Source organism: Phragmites australis, chromosome 22, assembly GCF_958298935.1.
Source record: "Phragmites australis chromosome 22, lpPhrAust1.1, whole genome shotgun sequence".
NCBI classification, from domain to species: Eukaryota; Viridiplantae; Streptophyta; class Magnoliopsida; order Poales; family Poaceae; genus Phragmites; species Phragmites australis.
In genome coordinates, this window is record NC_084942.1 from 23,939,245 (window position 1) to 23,956,246 (window position 17,002).

Here is a 17,002-nt window from a genome sequence, read left to right on the forward strand (position 1 = left end):
TCTCCAAAAGTGTCCCCTGTCCACAGTGCAGTATAGACTCTGTTGCGATTTGTCTCCCAGCCGGTTTTAATTATCTGACAGAATTCAGATGATTTTGGTGTTACCGCTGCTACTGAGTAGCAGTACTTCGTATATGTTGGCACAGAACAGCACGGTGAGTTGTGCAACTATTCGTGCGGCTACCTGAAATTACAACAAGTCGTGACCCATGAGATGGAACTGACAGGGCAGGCATTAGTGATCCCAAACCAATACGCATGAAGGTCTTTTTCTCTGACGATGAGTTCAGTGGCATGAAGAGGGCGCGTGCAGTTTCTGGATTGCAAGCCATCCCGACCGATGCCCCGTGCTTGAAAGAAAGAAACCACGGACGTCGTACAGACATCTGACACGGATGCTAATTTCAGGTAAGATTATCTGTACCGGATTACAAAATCTCGTTGTCCCAGATCTGAATGACTGAAAAACCTGCAATCCAGTTCCAGGGGGAGAAGAATGAAAACTTGAAAAAGGGACAGCAAGTGCTCAAGATTGTGTGGCCCAACGCATGATTGGTGCCACTGATGGTTTGCTACCCATAACCCTATTTCCGTTTTGTTCCTTTCTATTATTTTCAGCTCCTTACAAGAACACAAAAATTAAGCCTCTGTCTGATTCACTTTTCTACCTTTCAGAACCTCGACACAACTCCTAGTATTTACTTTACCATCAGTTGCACCTACTCTCAGAATCAAGTACTAGTATTTTTTACTAATGGAATAAGAAATTTTTTCCTATGGGCTATGCCAGTCACTGCGGATGCACACTTAAAGTTAAATACCATGCTAGTACAAACAGTTCAATTCTCTGCCGTCTGCGAAGCTAAAAACTTGCGTGTCTCTGGCATCACCAGGAACATCCTTGGTTCGTAACCTCACCTATCGATGGACAAATTTTTTCAGAATTTTTGGAAAGTTATTCATATGATTTCTAAAGAATTTGCTTCATTTCCAACTCCTGATCCATTTTTATTTGAGATGCACGGAGACGAGCGAATGATTTCTTGGCAGACAGAGCCCATGCATTGCAGCAGTCCACGCATGCATGTGCAGCTCGATTGCGAAATGTCAATAAGATCGCCTTGTCTGATTCCAACTGCCGCTTCAGACTTTTGCACGCCGGAGCCTTCATCGATCATCTGACCACCCTGTCCAGCTGCTCTAAATCTATGCTGCTCACAGATGGATCCAAGTGGACCATTTCATCACCGTGCAGAAATCAACACTGACTAACCTGAAGCTGCAGTGAAAGGCTGGACGATCAGAGCACCGGATCAGTTTGAGATGGCTGAACCCATTGCTGGCTGAACCCAACGCGTCTACCTTCTAACTTGGACAAGACCACATAGTCCTTGAGGAACTAATAACCGTAGGAATCAAGCTATGAAAGCCTGAAGCAAAGCAGAAGCAAGAACACAAGATAAGCAAACAAAACCGAACACCCAGAGCTCCAACAGTCTGACTGTAAGTCTGTAAAAGCGTTGCGATCTGGCGTAAAATCTCGCAGGCTGACCGCTGGGTTCCTCGCAGCCAACTGAACAAAATCCCTCTGGCTAACCTGGCGGTCTGACCATCAAAATCTAGCTGTCTGTCCGTAAAATCTCCTGCGGTCTAACCGTTGAGACTTCTCGCAGACAACAGACAAAACCATCTCAGTCTAGGGAGATCCAAAAGGTGATATCTAACATGCAACTCCATGCATAACAACACTAACCATATGCTCAGCCATGCTCTACAAGCATGCACATGCATCTATCATCACATACAAAGCATAAAGGCCAATGCACCCATACACAAACATCACTCATCTTGCATGTACTTGTTGGCAATTACATTAGCTAGACCATCCATGATCTCAGAGTTATCCAACATCAAGCATCACTCCGAAATTTAAAACATCCATGCATGCATACTTTCGTTTGTGCATTTGTCAAAATGAGCACACACTAAATGATTACATCATCAACTGCATTCTGGATGCTTCATGAACAGTAGTAACAGGATAAGTAGTAGCATTCTACAACTGAATTGTCATTTCCCTTCGAGGACGGCTCCACACTAAGTCGGAGTGTCAACAAGCTTACTGGCGAGTCATCAAGACTTTAAGGTACTGGCATACCAAGAGGTACAAGCTTGGATCACTCCTTAATCCACTCTCTAGACAGCAATTATATAGCAACAAACTCTCTAGACCTATAAGCACTAATCACTCTCTAATGGTATGCTTAATCATCTTGAATAAGCACTTTAAGCACTTTGATGGTTTGAATGTCTTCTCAGGTGTACATGAACGTCTCAGGACTCCAACTGTCTCAAATGACTGAGTGAAAAGGTATTTATAGCCTCAAACTCGCTTACTAGCGTTTAACTCAATGGCTCAGAAAAATTGTTAACACAAAATGATCCAGTGGAAACAATAGTACCAACACTGGATCATCCGGTAAGTACACTCTCACAAACTAGCCGTTGAAACCCTATTTAAGCCTATGTGAACATCGGACACTCCGGCGTATACTTCATCTCCATCACTGGAGTATCCAGTAAGTTATCATGAGCCATCCGAGACTTTTCTTCTTCTCTGTATAAATTACTCCGGTGAAAACATCCGATGCACATCACTTTATCACCGGACTATCCTGTACTTTGAACTTCATTCTTTAACACTTGGCACCCTCTCTATGTAAATTAGTCTGGTGCTTACTCTGGTGCACTTCTCTTCATCACCGGACCTTCCGGTGAGATATCTTCAGTCTTCTCTTCTTTTCCCTGGAAATGCTCTGATACAATTCTTTGTAATCACCGGACTATCTGGTGCATTGATCCTCAACTTCCTCAATGGCCGCGACCTTCTCTGGTAGAAATGCTCCTGTGAGCACAGTTGCTAATTACTGGACCTTCCGATGAGGTCTTCAGGCCTCTCTCCCCCTTTGTCAAACATGCTCGGGTGAGTACAATACCTAAAGTAACAGATTATCCGGTGAGGCAAATCTTGCTACGACTTCTCCAATTCAATCCAACTTTATCCCGGCTACAGTGGCTTCTTCATGTATTACATCCATGAGACCTACCAACATATATTCTTGACAAATATGTTAGTCATATTGTTTATGTTATCATTAATCATCAAAATCACAATTATAACCTAATAGTGCTATTTTCGCTACACCTTCTCAACTCAAGTGATCTTTCCCTGGGTGATAAGGGTTCTAGTAGCAGGAGAGAAGAGGAACTATAAAGACGGGTTATAAAAGTAATATCATTGTAATCATGTCTTATAATTTTAATGCTTTACTATAAGTTGATCTAAAATGAGAATTCTCTAGCTTGTATCATTTTGAACTTGACTGGATGAATAACAAAGTGTATCTGTTGCATGTGCTAAATGTATGTGATGAAAATATGTGTATACCTGCTGCTTGTGATGAATGCATATGTATTCTTATAATGCCTGTAAGGCACAACATAGTTGGCTTTCTGCTTAAACCGAATGTGATATGAAATGTAAACCCATCTCAGCCTCCCTGTACTTTTCGCCATATAGTCCTTTAATTTCACCAGCGATTTAAGTAATTAAAGCAGAGCCACTTTGCAAAAGCTAGCAAAGGTGTCATTCAGCGTTGAGATCATACAGGACGCCATTAGCAAACGCAAACCACAATTAAGAGACGTAGAACGCATTGCTTGCTTTCGTCGTGGCGACGGCGACAAGCCACCAGCTACGACTGCTGGTAAATAACAAAGCTAGCCGCCATGGGCGTCGCTGTCGTTCCACCTTGAAATTGACTCGATCGAACACCCCGGAAATTGAAATAAAAAGCACGAAACAGTGCATAAATCTCCATGCCATATCAATTTGATTCGCTCATCACAATTCAGAGTGATAAAAAAGGGACAGATGAAAATGATATGTGGGACAAGCTAGCATATATGCAATCCTACGCCGCCGCCAGTGACCGCGAAATTCTCGACTTGAGCGTGACAAGTACCAAATTTCCCCCACAGAATTTGACATACAGCGCTGAATAATGCTCGAGAAGAGTCTAGTAACCACAGAGATCAGTTCCAGCACGTGAACATATCAAACCAGATATCGGTCGAGACGAATATATATGGATCACGCCAAAGCAAATAGTTCTATCTCTATGATGTAACGATATAAAGTTTCCATTATAAAAAAAAGTAAATTGATCGATTCATGTTTGAGCTGGTTTTATCAATCCCGGCCGTCAATTTTCATCAAACGGAGTGCATATGTCATAAGCATGCATTCTTAGAACCAAATATTAATCGGACGTTCGCTGTGCATGCATGCATATATAGTTCCACACGTACGTGCGCAGTTCATTTTTTCATCAAGAATTGCTTACTTGCTTGGTGCTGCTACTAGCAGTAGTAGTGTATCTACAAGAATATATATCCATCCTGCTTGTGAATTGTGATGATTAAAGTCCTTTCGTTCCAGGTGAGCCAGTCAAAAAGATCAGCACGTGCGTGCATGCATGGGCATGGCATTCCCAGCCGGCCCAGCGCGCCTACACGATCAACGAGGCCAGCGTCTGCAGCTCATGAAAGCCGGCGGCGTACAGCTGGCGTAGCACTATGGCGCGCTGCGCGGCCGCGAGGCGGCGGCCCAGGGCGGTGGCCTCGGCGCGCAGCCGGGCGTTGCCGAGCCGGACGAGCGCGGCGCGCGCCTGGAGGCCGCGGAGGCGCACGGCGAGCTCGCGGTTGCCCGCGCGGAGGCGGGCCGCGCGAGCGCGCAGCTCCTCGAGGTGCAGCTGCTTGCGCGCGCGGGAGCGGCGCGCGGACTCCCGGTTCGAGATCTTGCGCCGGAGCCGCCGCCGCTCCTCGTCGGCGGCTGCCGAGGCCGACGTCTCCTCCTCCTGCGCCGGCGGCGTGGCGGCCACCGTCATCGCGTCTTGAAGCGGAGTAGCCGGCGGTGGCGGCGTGTGTCCGGGCACGATCCCGATCCCGAACCCGATATCGGAGAGGAAGGCCTCGACAGCGGGATCCGAGATGAGGGGGAGGGCCATGGCTGCTGCTGCTGCTGCTGCTAATTGGCCAGGGGCAGAATGGTAATTAGCAACTTATTAGAGGGGGTCGAGTGGTAAGAGAGGGAAAAGGGAGGGAACAAGTGTAGGAAGGCCCCTATTTATAGGCGAATCAGGGGAGGGGGGGGGGGCCCATCCTTAGTGGTAACCTGACGTGGCAACTTTGTTCTTCTTTTCTTCTTTAGAAAAAAGGTCTTGCATCGACAGGTTGATTGTCCTGGCATACAACTTTGCGGCATAAACATATATATACTCCAAAATAAAATTAATCACAATGCAAAGAGTTTTAAATCAATGAACTTATCAACCAAATCGATCGGCTGGAAAAAAGGATCGATTGGTTAAGACATAAAAGAACTACTCATAAAGGTGCAAGAGTTTGTCGTGTCCAATCTACTCGTCCAGTTTCAAACAGATGTCATGTTTCAAAATGCTAATGATATTGCAGATGTCATGTTTCAAACAGATATAACTTTGCGGCATAAACATATATATATATACTCCAAAATATAGTTGCACATACTTTTACGATTTTCCCAGTGGTTATCCACAGAGTTCACTTTGAATCCAACAAGATCTTGAAGGAAAAGTTGATGAGTTACATCTCGAATAAATAAAACCTTAGCGGAGAAGTTGAAAGTTTGGTTGGTACTCTGTGGGTTAGTTGGTTGGTGCATCCATGCATGCATATACATGGCCAAAGGTAGAAGAAGAGGTGACTAGCCCAACCTAACTGAGAAGCCTCCAAACCTTAGTCACTAAGGAAGATCTAGAGATCAGCTGGATCCTTCTTGTTTTGCCACGGCCGTGAGACTTTGATAGGATCAGCCCATATCTTTTTTTCATTCTTGGGATGTGAAATTAATCGATCGATAAGCTTCAGATTCTTGATATTGTAATTAATTGATCGAGTTTATATATAGCTACGAGGCGAGATTGACTTAACGTTCAAAATAGAGATCGATAAATATTAAGGAATTTGCAATCTACGTTATCTAGTTTATTTCTTAGTCTTGTTTATTATAGGCAGACAGGTTTTATGCAGTAGGCGTATATGCAGCCTTGCAAGATAGTAAAAAACTTAATTAGCTAGCATTCACCTCATGCATCATGCGTTATGCTCAACCACTAGTTTGTGGACATCTCAAGTGATCGATCGAGAGGTCGTAGCTAGAATTTTAGATTTTTAAGCGAGCTAAGTGGCAGCCTAGCGTGTATCAACCAGTACTTTAGTTACAGGTATATATCTTGAGCTTAGGCCTGAAAGCTACGCCAAATCATGTGTTCTGCTTCGTAATGCACCAGTACAAAAAATATCTGCTCGATCAGGAGTGTGCTCAGCCACTAGAACAGCATATATCATCAAGTCACCATCCACACAATCTAAAGCAGTGAGAATCGAAAGCAATACTCTCATCAAAATGGAGTACGTATTCCGGCGTTGCATAGCATTGCAAGTAAGTAATCTTTCCATTTAATCATAGACAGAAATGTAGACGCCGTATGTCGTCACTTGATAGTATCAGCGAAAAATCTAAATCGACAGATAAACTATATATATGTGAAAACAGTTTTCATATAACACTCTGAATTGAATATGAGGCTGGTTGCATGAGGCAGGCCAAAACCTTGAGGCAGAAGGAAAAGAGCCTTGCCTGCACTGCATTGGAAAACAAGTCCTCATCGACTCTCTTGAGAAAAGTGAAAATATGTTTTGATTTATCGTGATGAGTGATTGATAAGATTATAGTTTTGGTTTGACGAATTTTGGGTTGCGTGAGTATGTCTATATGTTGCAAATATAATCATATCTGATCAAAGATGAAAAAAATAGAGTTTGTGTTTTTGTCTCCGAGTCCAGAGAAATTGTACTCACCGGATGGTCCGGTGTGTAAGATATTATATACACCGGATAGTCTGATGATCAAAGACAGTGCACACCGAAGCTATTTTTATACAGAGGCAAAACTTAAACTGTGCACCGGATGGTTTGGTTTCAGGGATGTGAACACCAGAGTATTTTCCAAAAATGTATGTTTTTTGTGCCAAATGGAGTTTGACCCATCGAATGGTCCAATGATGGAACTCAGTACACACCGGACAATTTTTCAGAGAAGTCTAATTTTGGTGCCAGAGAGAAAATGTGCACTGGATAATCTAGCGATGAGCGGAGTGAACAACGGAACATTTATCAGAAAGGTTGCAAAATGGGATTTGATGCAGATGTACTCACCGGATAATCTGGTGATAAGCTTAGTACACATCAAAGGTTTCACCAAAGGGTTTTACAGAAGGTTTTTAGCAGAGAAATCAGTTCATACACAAGATGATCTGGTGTTCAGAGATGGGTACACACTGGAACATCCGGTATTCACAATTCTTTATGAATTTGGTTCTTTGACAGGGATCTTGATGTTGGGCTAATTGGAGATGTTTTTAGAGGTTTGGAGAAACATGTTTCCTTATCTAATATTATGCATGTGATGGATGCAACTTGACAGTCGACGGCGGGATGATCAGGGCTAAGCGGAGAGTTTGGTGCTGGATGATCAAGAAGGCCGGATGAAATCAAGGGTAATAATAGTTATGTACATGGAGATCAAGCAAAGTATGGAAGGAAGAATGAAGACGATGTGGTGATAAAGTCAAGCGAAGGAGATACCGATGCAAGTGACAAGACGGCCCGAGGGATCAGGAACCGAAGAGATTTGTGGACGATCAAGATCGCAAAACAGAGTACATGTGTCGACTTCGGATGCTCGCTAACAGAAGACCATCAATTTAAAACAAAATTAGACAACTATTTACCCTCGTCACTCTCGATCCTAGTCTATACTAAACAGTCCTAAAAGCAACACTGCATCACTTTTCACTACACTTGATCTGCTGCCTGTCGAGTACTAAAGCTGCCTGTCGACTACTAAAGCTGCCTGCCTCCTTTCTGCTCCAGCAGCAAGTGGACTGCACGAGAGAGATCCAGCGAAAACAGGCACCCAGCAGACAGACCCTCGCGTACAATTGCTTAATCGCAAACGGAGAATGATTGCGAGCTATTGGAATTAACTGCTCAGAGGCAGTCTAATTAATCAGTTAGCTGCAGTGATTAGGGATCAGTGGAGGGAGTTATGTTCGTTAAGCGTTCGCTGCCGGACAGATGCCATGCATGTGTGGGTACGTAGCTAGCTGCAAAGCCTGCATCCTCGTGTCTGTAGCTGCACTGGATCATGGGTGCACGATGGGAGATGGGATCTAGCGATCGAGCTGGGCGGGACGGCCACATGGTGTGCCTCAGGATTTGGGGGGATAAAGCAGCCCCTCTCTCTCTCTCTCTCTCTCGGAATCTGAAATCTCTCTCTCTCTCTGGGAATCTAGTTTAGGAAATCTGAAATCTCAGTTTCTTGTTTTGTTAGACAAGAGAGGATGAACTGAGGATCTAGATTGGGCCAGGTGTCGAACATGCAACAGCTGCACCCCCGGCCTTGGTGTATCATCTTTTATTTCCTCCTTGCATTTGTTATGAAGTACTGTAGTAGATATATAAGCATGTAATTGATTCTATGTGATTATATATATTACTTCATGAAGAGGTTAAAAACCTCATGTTAGGCCGATTTGGAGACTGTAATGATAGGTAAGCTTCTTGTTTTTCTTTTTTTGAGAACTTAGGTAAGCTTAAGTAGACTCTGATGCATGCTAATGGAGTAGGGTGTGATTACAAATGATTACTGCATGCTATTTTTTCTTGCAAAAGTGTATATATTGTGAAGCCGGGGTGTCACCATTGGTTGTTCATAAAGATAACCCAAATCATGAAAAGGGAAGAAAGCAAACAGTGCAAAAAATACCTACAGAGAATCACATGCATGGATCATTGTATATCTAAAAATTTGACTGCCGTCTTCCCTTCATTTTAATTAACATTTCCTCTTGCAGTTCTCTTTTTTTATCTGAGACTCACTGTTATGTATCATTGTTATGCTGCACCGATGGAGCTCGTTATTACTTGTGCATCCGTTATTACTTGTGCACCGATGGAGCTCTTTGTTCGTGCGCTGCGAATCGCACCATTTGGTCACCAGCAGCTGCAGGAAAAAGAAGGAAGAAGATGGAATAAACACACATGGTGTCGCCGAGGCCGGAAATCATATTCCAATTGATGCATGCCAGTCGAGGTTAAGAAGAGAGCATCCTGATCCTGACAGTTAAGTGGAAATAATTCAAACAAATACTAGATCATTCCAGCTGCTATGTACAGTTTAAGTGAGCGAGAAATTGACCCAACAGATCGATTCTTTGGTGCATCGATCGATCGATCTTGCATGCATCAGAATCGTCAGGGGCGCTCAAAAAGGAAGATTAAAGTGGGATCCTTGACTTGTTGGAAGGGGATATCATCCTTGTCGCTGGAAGTGGCCCACGGCAGCCGATAGCGGAGGCCGAGCTGTCCACGCCATCGACGACGGCAAGTCAACCTTCCCTTGTGTGATGGCCGGCCGGCAGGGGCAAAATGAAGTGGTTCTTTTCCTCCGCCACGGATATCGCCACCACGGACTTTGGGCGATGCGTTGGTGACGGTCGGTAAAAAGGGCAAAACAAAACCGGTGGGCGACAACAGCATCTTCATCCTCTCCGGCAACAAAACCATGGCCACGGGTGGTGCCGGCGGACAACGGCCATGGTTCACGCGCGCCGGCTAACGCCTCTTTCCGTTACAAAGCCCAAAACAAAGGACTGGCCCCTTGCAAAAGCCCGATAGAGGTAGTCTGGAACGAAATAGGCATGGCCCGACTCAAAACCAAAAATTATTTTTCGTCTAGTCTCCAACACAAAACAATTTTTAGATAAAGAAAAATTTTATTATTCCGATCTCTGCACAAGGTATGCATTCAATCATTCGTTATTACATAGTTTTAGCCTTCGACTGTGAATAATAAGCTAACAAATGGCAAAAGAAAATAGTTCACCAATTATAAACATGATAATAATCAAACATCAAGCACCAAGCCTCCTAGTAGACATCCACCCATGGTTCGTGAATATCTCTATTATGGTGGTCTCCAACATGCGGCATGCGCAGCTTATTTGGCACTTTGCCTCCTCCTTTTGCGATGAGGACCAGTGTCGAATCCAATAAATCCCCACGAAGATGATCTACATATATGAGTTAGCTTTTGATTTTTCAAAGATAATATTATTCCTTGTTAACCATATTACACAACATAAAGCACTCACCCCAACCCAAATTTTAGGTTTAAGCTTTAGATCAATATTACTTAATCAATTGCTAAACATGTGTGATATACTAGTTGGAGGTGGAAGACCTAAGTCAATCTGTACTGTTCTCCAAACAAACTTGGTAAAATGGCAATAACAAAACATAAGATTGTCTCATTGTTATTGAAAAACAACATTGAGTATTACCTTGCCAATTCTGTTTTATGAGATTGTCTTTTGTAATGATAACCCCTCTAACTAGATAAAAAAAAATCTTAATTTTTAGTGAAAACTTTAATTTCCACAACTTTCGATGTGAACTAGTAAGACCTTTATTCATAATAACCTTATACATAAACTAAACCGTGAACCTTCCAATTTTATGCAAAGCTATTTAAACACATCACTTTGATCATTAAGTTACACCAACGCCACTTTTGCTACTAAATCATGCCATTTATGTAACTTTATGCCTATAATGGATCTACTAAATCATACCATAAATTTTCATCTATACGGGGCAGACTAGAATAGTGGATGCGAATTACCAAACATGCTTATTTGAGCTTGTATCCGTCGGACCAGACTACGGAGTAAAACTCAAATCAAGCTTCACTCGAACTAGAATAAAACCATATATTTATATCCATACGAGGCAAACTAAAATAATAGATACAAATAATTAAATATATTTTTCTCTAAAATTATACGCATACAAGAGGCTACACTGGGTGAGATTCCGACAACTAAACACACCCAGCTCTACTGCCAGGGGCTTTGCTCCACCTCCGCCTGATGCTTTGCTTCTTACTTTCTTTCAGCAGCTCATCTAACAGATCAGATTAGTTGCTTACAACTTTGTCCCCATCCCGTGTGGAAGGTAGAAGAAGCTTTGCCAGCTGCTGCATCCACATCTATAATTCGTCTATCTTTTCTTCCTATGGTTCTCAATCCCAGACAGAGACCGAGGACTCTACAAAGGCATGCATTATATTACTATTGATCAGTTTCGTAACAGGATCTGCTGCATGCATGCATGGACCCTTGCATGATATATCCATAATCCATTGCAGGTGCTCCAGCTGGTAGCTCAAGTGAGTGCTGCTGCACTGTTGATACGTGCGACGCAGACATCTCTGCTTTTTTTTTTAAGAAAAAAGAAGACAGACAGCGAGACACGCGTGTCTCGCGATCGCAGTCACGTCGTCGCGTGTGCATCCATAGAGATCGACCGCCACTCGAAAGGCATCTACGCGCATACTCTCAGTCCAGAGCTGCCCGGAGCCATGGCCGCGCACCACTGCACCCGCCCCTGTTCCTCCTCTTCATCTTCGCTGCCACCGCCTAAGCCGCGCGCGATCTTGATGGCGCCAACCCCCTCCCGTCGCCCGCAAGGCTAGCGCCTTACTATGGGTTACGGCACCATTCCGGGCATCCCTCCCGGTGGCTTCTACCGAGGCTTCGGGGTTCCGGGAGGACTTAACGTCGGTGATGGGTGGGACGCGCAGAACTGGTTTTATATGTCGGCACATTACGACTGGTTTCTAATGGGTCAGCAGTGATGAAACATCACTGCCGGTTCATAAGCTGCGCGAAAAGAATCAGCCATCGTGGCTTATGAATTAACAGTGATAAGGTCATCATTGCTGGTCGATGGATTGAGCTAACAGTGATGTCCTGCTCGCTCATCACCGCCAGCTTAATCCACCGACCGATAGTAATAGCATAACATCACTATAGACTGGTTAATTGAGCCGGCAGTAATATCCTGGCTATATAAAAGTCGCCCTCTCCTTCCGCAAGCTCGAGCACAACAGAGAGAAGCACTGTTCTTTCTCAGTGACGGCTATTTTTGCTCACCGAAATCTTGGTGGCTTCAAAATTTTGAGAAATTCTCATACTCTAGGTGTTCCAAGGTGTGTAACTTCCTCTCCAATCCTACTAGGTTAACATAATGTTAATAAATATAAATAGTACAAACTCAATCGAAATCACCTAAGTAACGCAGCGGTTTGTTCAGTCTTACTTGGTGTAGGGCTTGGGTTCGAGTCTCTGCCCGCGTGCGCGAAGCTAAAACAATTTTTTTTTTCACCCCGCGGCACCATCAATGAAAGGGGTTTCACTGCCGGTGGACATATTGAGCCGGCAGTGAAACTATTTTCACTGCCGGTATACTTATTGAGCCGGTAATGAAAGTAGTTTCACTGCCAGTTGCCCTAGTGAGCTGGCAGTGAAGGTATCTTTTCACTACCGGTGGTCATATTGAGCCGGTAGTGAAATTTCTCACCTATAAAATAGCTCGATGCCCTGCGCTTTTTGATACTTAGAAATTTTTTCCCCTTCCCTATGCCGTCCGTTGAAATGCCTCTCGACCCCGAGGAGCCCACGCCGCCAGAGGTCCACGAGCTCGTGCCCGCTGTCCGTGTCCTCCTCGACGACGTCGTCCTCCTCCCTGCCGTCATCGTCGTCCTCCTGCCCAGTGCCATTCCCGTCCTCCTCGACGCCGTCATCCTCCTCCCCGTCGCCGTCGCCTTCCTCCTCCCCGGCACCATTCTCGTCCTCCTCCCCAACGCCATTCTCGTCCTCCCGAGCTCCAATACATCATCGCGGTGAGTACTCCACCTCCCAGACGGTGTTTGTGGTTGCTGCAAAGTGATAGGTACTGTGAGGTTAATGGTTGATTTGGTAATTGAGTTCTGGTTTCATCATTGGGTGGTTTAGTCAATTGAAATTGAGCCGAGTGAGCTCGGTTGTGGTGTTTAGAACTTTGGTGCTCAGGCAATCGATTGGTGGTGGTGCTGTGTTGGTGGAGGTGCTGTGTTGGAGGTGATATGCTCTGTGATGATCAAATGGAACACTAAGGTTGGGCTAGATGTCTAAGTGCAAGAGGTGTTAAATCTGTTTGTTCTCTGTTGTTGGATCGGCACAGATTGCCAGGGTAGTAGTGGTGCATTCCATTGTTCAGTCCCTGTGCTTATTGTTGGTAGTCTGTATATTGTTAGTTAGGCTTGATTCCTAAACTAGGAGTTGCTGTATTTGTTCATTCAATTTATCTTGTTTTGATTGAATTCTGGAAGAGCAGGAAAACCTTTGGTACTGCTGTGATATTTTGCTACTTGGTTAGTGTTTGTTTCTCAAAGAGTAATCCTCTCCCTGTCAGCTTTTATGTCCAGTAGCATTGTCCAGGAAGAAAGCTCAATTTCAGAGAATATTTTTTTCAGTTTTACATCTAGTTGTGATCTTAGCTTTTAGCCTAGCTTGTGATGTGTCAAATGGACAATTAGGGAGCACGATATCGTAAGTCCTGGGGCCAATTGTTATATTTATCTGAGAGCAAATTTATTCAATCATCCATATGTTGTTCAGTTCATTATCTTGCTTGATAGGAGGTGATTTTGCTTCTATGCTTATGGCACTTATGTGTATGTTCATGTTTAGTGTATATGAATTACTTTGTTTCTTGATTTTTATATTCGGTGGTCCTGAAGCATATTTTACAGTCGCAAATGATGAAAGGAGATAACTATTTACCATACATATTACTGCAAAGCTCGACTGGGATGGTTATTATACATGCACCTTGCACGTCTTTTCACTATCTCAGTCGAGCTTACAGTCGTATATAATTATCTCCATAATCTGATGCGGATCAATCAAATAATAGTGGCGATGATGATATGGCTCGAGGCCGTATTTCTTTATTACTTTTAGGACTTTAGTACTGATTTCGTGAGTTCGGAGAGGAAGCATTCTTGAAGAAAACTGTTTAGGCCAATCTCAGATAGAACGTCCACCTCGTCTTGAGAGAAGCTGATCTCTGAATTAGTAGGACTAGTACATAAACGCAGTCTTGCAAATAATACTTTCTCTCTGAACATGTAATTAATATTGAAGTCCTAATAGGGCCATTTGCTAAAGCCACTGAGCCTCACTCCCTCCCTCGTCGGCTTTATCTCTACCTCCCTCCTTTCTCAGCTCTCTATATGTATACTACTCAACCGCTTATCGTCATCGTATGCAAAACTTCCAGGAAGAAATGGCACTAACAACCACCGATCCGGCCCAGGTGCCAAAAGGATATGTAGTGCCACCGTCAAACATTGAAGAAGGTAGCCCGAGCCACTACCTCAACCTGGAACAAATCGGCGCCCGTGGAGTCGATGAGGTAATGCATAATTAGATGAAGGCATCTCTTTTACATATTATCGTATAGGTTCTCAATAGTTTTTTCGCATCTGCACAGATGCTTGATGCTCTGGAGGGTCACAACAATAGCAATCCCAGGCGCGGCATCGTGTCTGAGGTCCCTCAAAGATGCCTACCGGGTGATTTGTGATCACGGAGGTCTCTCCAGCAAGGGAGTCAACTGCACCTGAGAGAGTTCTGGGGCCATACAAGTGAGTCTGTGGGATTGCTATTAAGAATTGTGGACTAGCGAATGAGGTGATCCGCATGTGGTTCCTGATTCGATCAAGAACAACATATTGTGACCCAAGATATTAGAGAAGTTCGACTTCCCTAAAAGGACAGATTGGGATTAGTTAAGCGTAAGACGCTAATGATTATGGGTCTTTTATTTAAGAACTGGAAGTGCACTCTAAATAGAACATATTTGTAGAAAGGTACAATGCCAGATTTTCGCAAGTGGCCGCAACTGAAAGATCATTAGCAAGCCTTTGCGGAGTACAAGTCGTCGGAAGAAGCACAGAGGTTGAGTGCAATGAACAAAGAGAACTCAAAGAAGAACATCTACCCTTACAAAGTCGGCAGCCGTGGGTACATAAGGAAAGAACTGCAGTGGCAACAACAACTAGATCAATTGCGAGAGAGAGGTGTCACGCCTGAGACAGAGGGCTAGAACGATCAACTTTGATGTCTTTGACATGCCAGCAAGCCTAGAACATAGGCGACGCTTCGGTCGATTAGGTGTTCCCGGGTCCTTCGCTCCACCACCATCGGCCCCCAACGTCCCCGGACGTACTCACGCCATCAATCGTCAGTGCGGGGATGCGGTCCTCGTCGCGGGAGAGGTAGAGGGATACTAGACTGGCTCAACTCAACCGACTTTTCAGGGAGTGACTTGTAATATTGTGTGTTTGTCGATACCTGACTTGTAATATGTGTTCATTACTATATATTAATAAAGATGTTTTTATTATTGATTTACAGTAAATATATGTATTATTGTATGTATGTATTGAGAGAGAGATGGAGAGCTTGAGGAGAGAGAGTACAGAGAGGATAAAGAGGAGGACCGTGGAGGGGCGAGAGGGAAAACATTGCCGGTTCAAACCTTCGGCCGGCAGTGATACTCAAAGCATCACTGTCGGTTGAAGGATACAACCGGCAGTAATAAACCCCTTCACTATCAGTCCATCGACCCGACACTGATAGAACTTGACTATCACTGCCTGTTGCTCACTGCTGGCTCCAAAACCGGCAATGAAGGGGATTTTGGAGTCGACAATGAAGGAGTTTTTTTAGTAGTGGCGGGATACGGTGGCCCGGGAGGAGGGTACACGCACTGCCCATGTGCCGACAGGTCCTCGGACCCTTTGGCACGTAGAAAGTCGGCACGCGGAGTGTCGATAAGTACCTATTCTCGTAATTTTGTGAATTCAACTATTTTTTAATTTTTCAATAAAATAATATTATTAATAACCTCTAATTGATGTCATTGTTTGTTCATGGGTGCCACAACCATGGGGAGTATTTGGTTTTTCCAAATAATGTTTGGTTGAGTTGTATCGTATAAGCAGATAAAGTAGAGTCATATTTATTAAAAGGAAATGTATTTAGTTGGTTGTATCTGTCTGAATAAGCTGAGCTGAGTTTCTATTTAGTTAACATAATCTGAGGCTGTATGAGCAGATGCAAGAGTTGAGATTGTGATTTATTACTCGCATGAAGATGCATGATTTTATGATAATGACAAGTGGATTTGCCTGCATGAGCAGATGTAGAGCCTACATCCGTCGGGCTAAGATGAGATCGTATATTTTTATCCATGAGGACCTGACTAGAATAGTGGATACGGGTTACCAAACACGCTTCTCTGAGCTTGCATCCATCTGTATCTGTCGAATCAGGTTGCAGAGTAAAACTTAAATCAACCTTCCCTCTTGGACTAAAATAAGCCCGTATAATTGTATCCACACGAGATAGACTAAAACAGTAGATGCGAACAATAAATATGTTTTTCTCTTAAATTATATACAACAGACCAAACTGGAAGATATTACGACAACCAAACACACCAGCTCTACTGCCAGGGGCTTGGCTCCACCTCCGCCTGATGCTTTGCTTCTTTCTTTCAGCAGCTCATCTATCAGATCAGATCAGTTGCTTACAACTTTGTCCCCATCCCGTGTGGAAGGTAGAAGAAGCTTTGCCAGTTGCTGCATGCCTGCATCCACGTCCCCATCTCCATTATAATTCGTCCATCTTTTCTTCCTATGGTTCTCAATCCCAGACAGAGACCGAGGACTCTACAAAGTCATGCATTATATTACTATTGATCAGTTTCGTAACAGGATCCGCTGCATGCATGCATGGACCCTTGCATGTTATATCCATAATCCATTGCAGGTGCTCCAGCTGCTGCACTGCTGATACGTGCGACGCAGACATCTCTCGCGATCGCAGTCACGTCGTCGCGTGTGCATCCATAGAGATCGACCGCCACTCGAAAGGCATCCACGT

The 17,002-nt window shown here is 44.0% G+C and overlaps 1 protein-coding gene across 1 annotated transcript; it reads right to left on the minus strand.

Annotated features, from left to right (window-relative positions):
• Nucleotides 1–4,248: 4,248 nt before the first annotated feature.
• Nucleotides 4,249–5,145, minus strand: LOC133905110 (ocs element-binding factor 1-like). Its single transcript, XM_062346824.1, has one exon. The coding sequence runs from the start codon at nucleotides 5,066–5,068 to the stop codon at nucleotides 4,571–4,573; it is 498 nt and encodes a 165-aa protein (XP_062202808.1). The 5' UTR covers nucleotides 5,069–5,145; the 3' UTR covers nucleotides 4,249–4,570.
• Nucleotides 5,146–17,002: the final 11,857 nt, after the last annotated feature.

Coding starts and splice junctions, on each gene's coding strand:
- LOC133905110 (XM_062346824.1), bottom strand. CDS start 5,068: ATGGCCCTCCCCCTCATCTCGGATCCCGCTGTCGAGGCCTTCCTCTCC.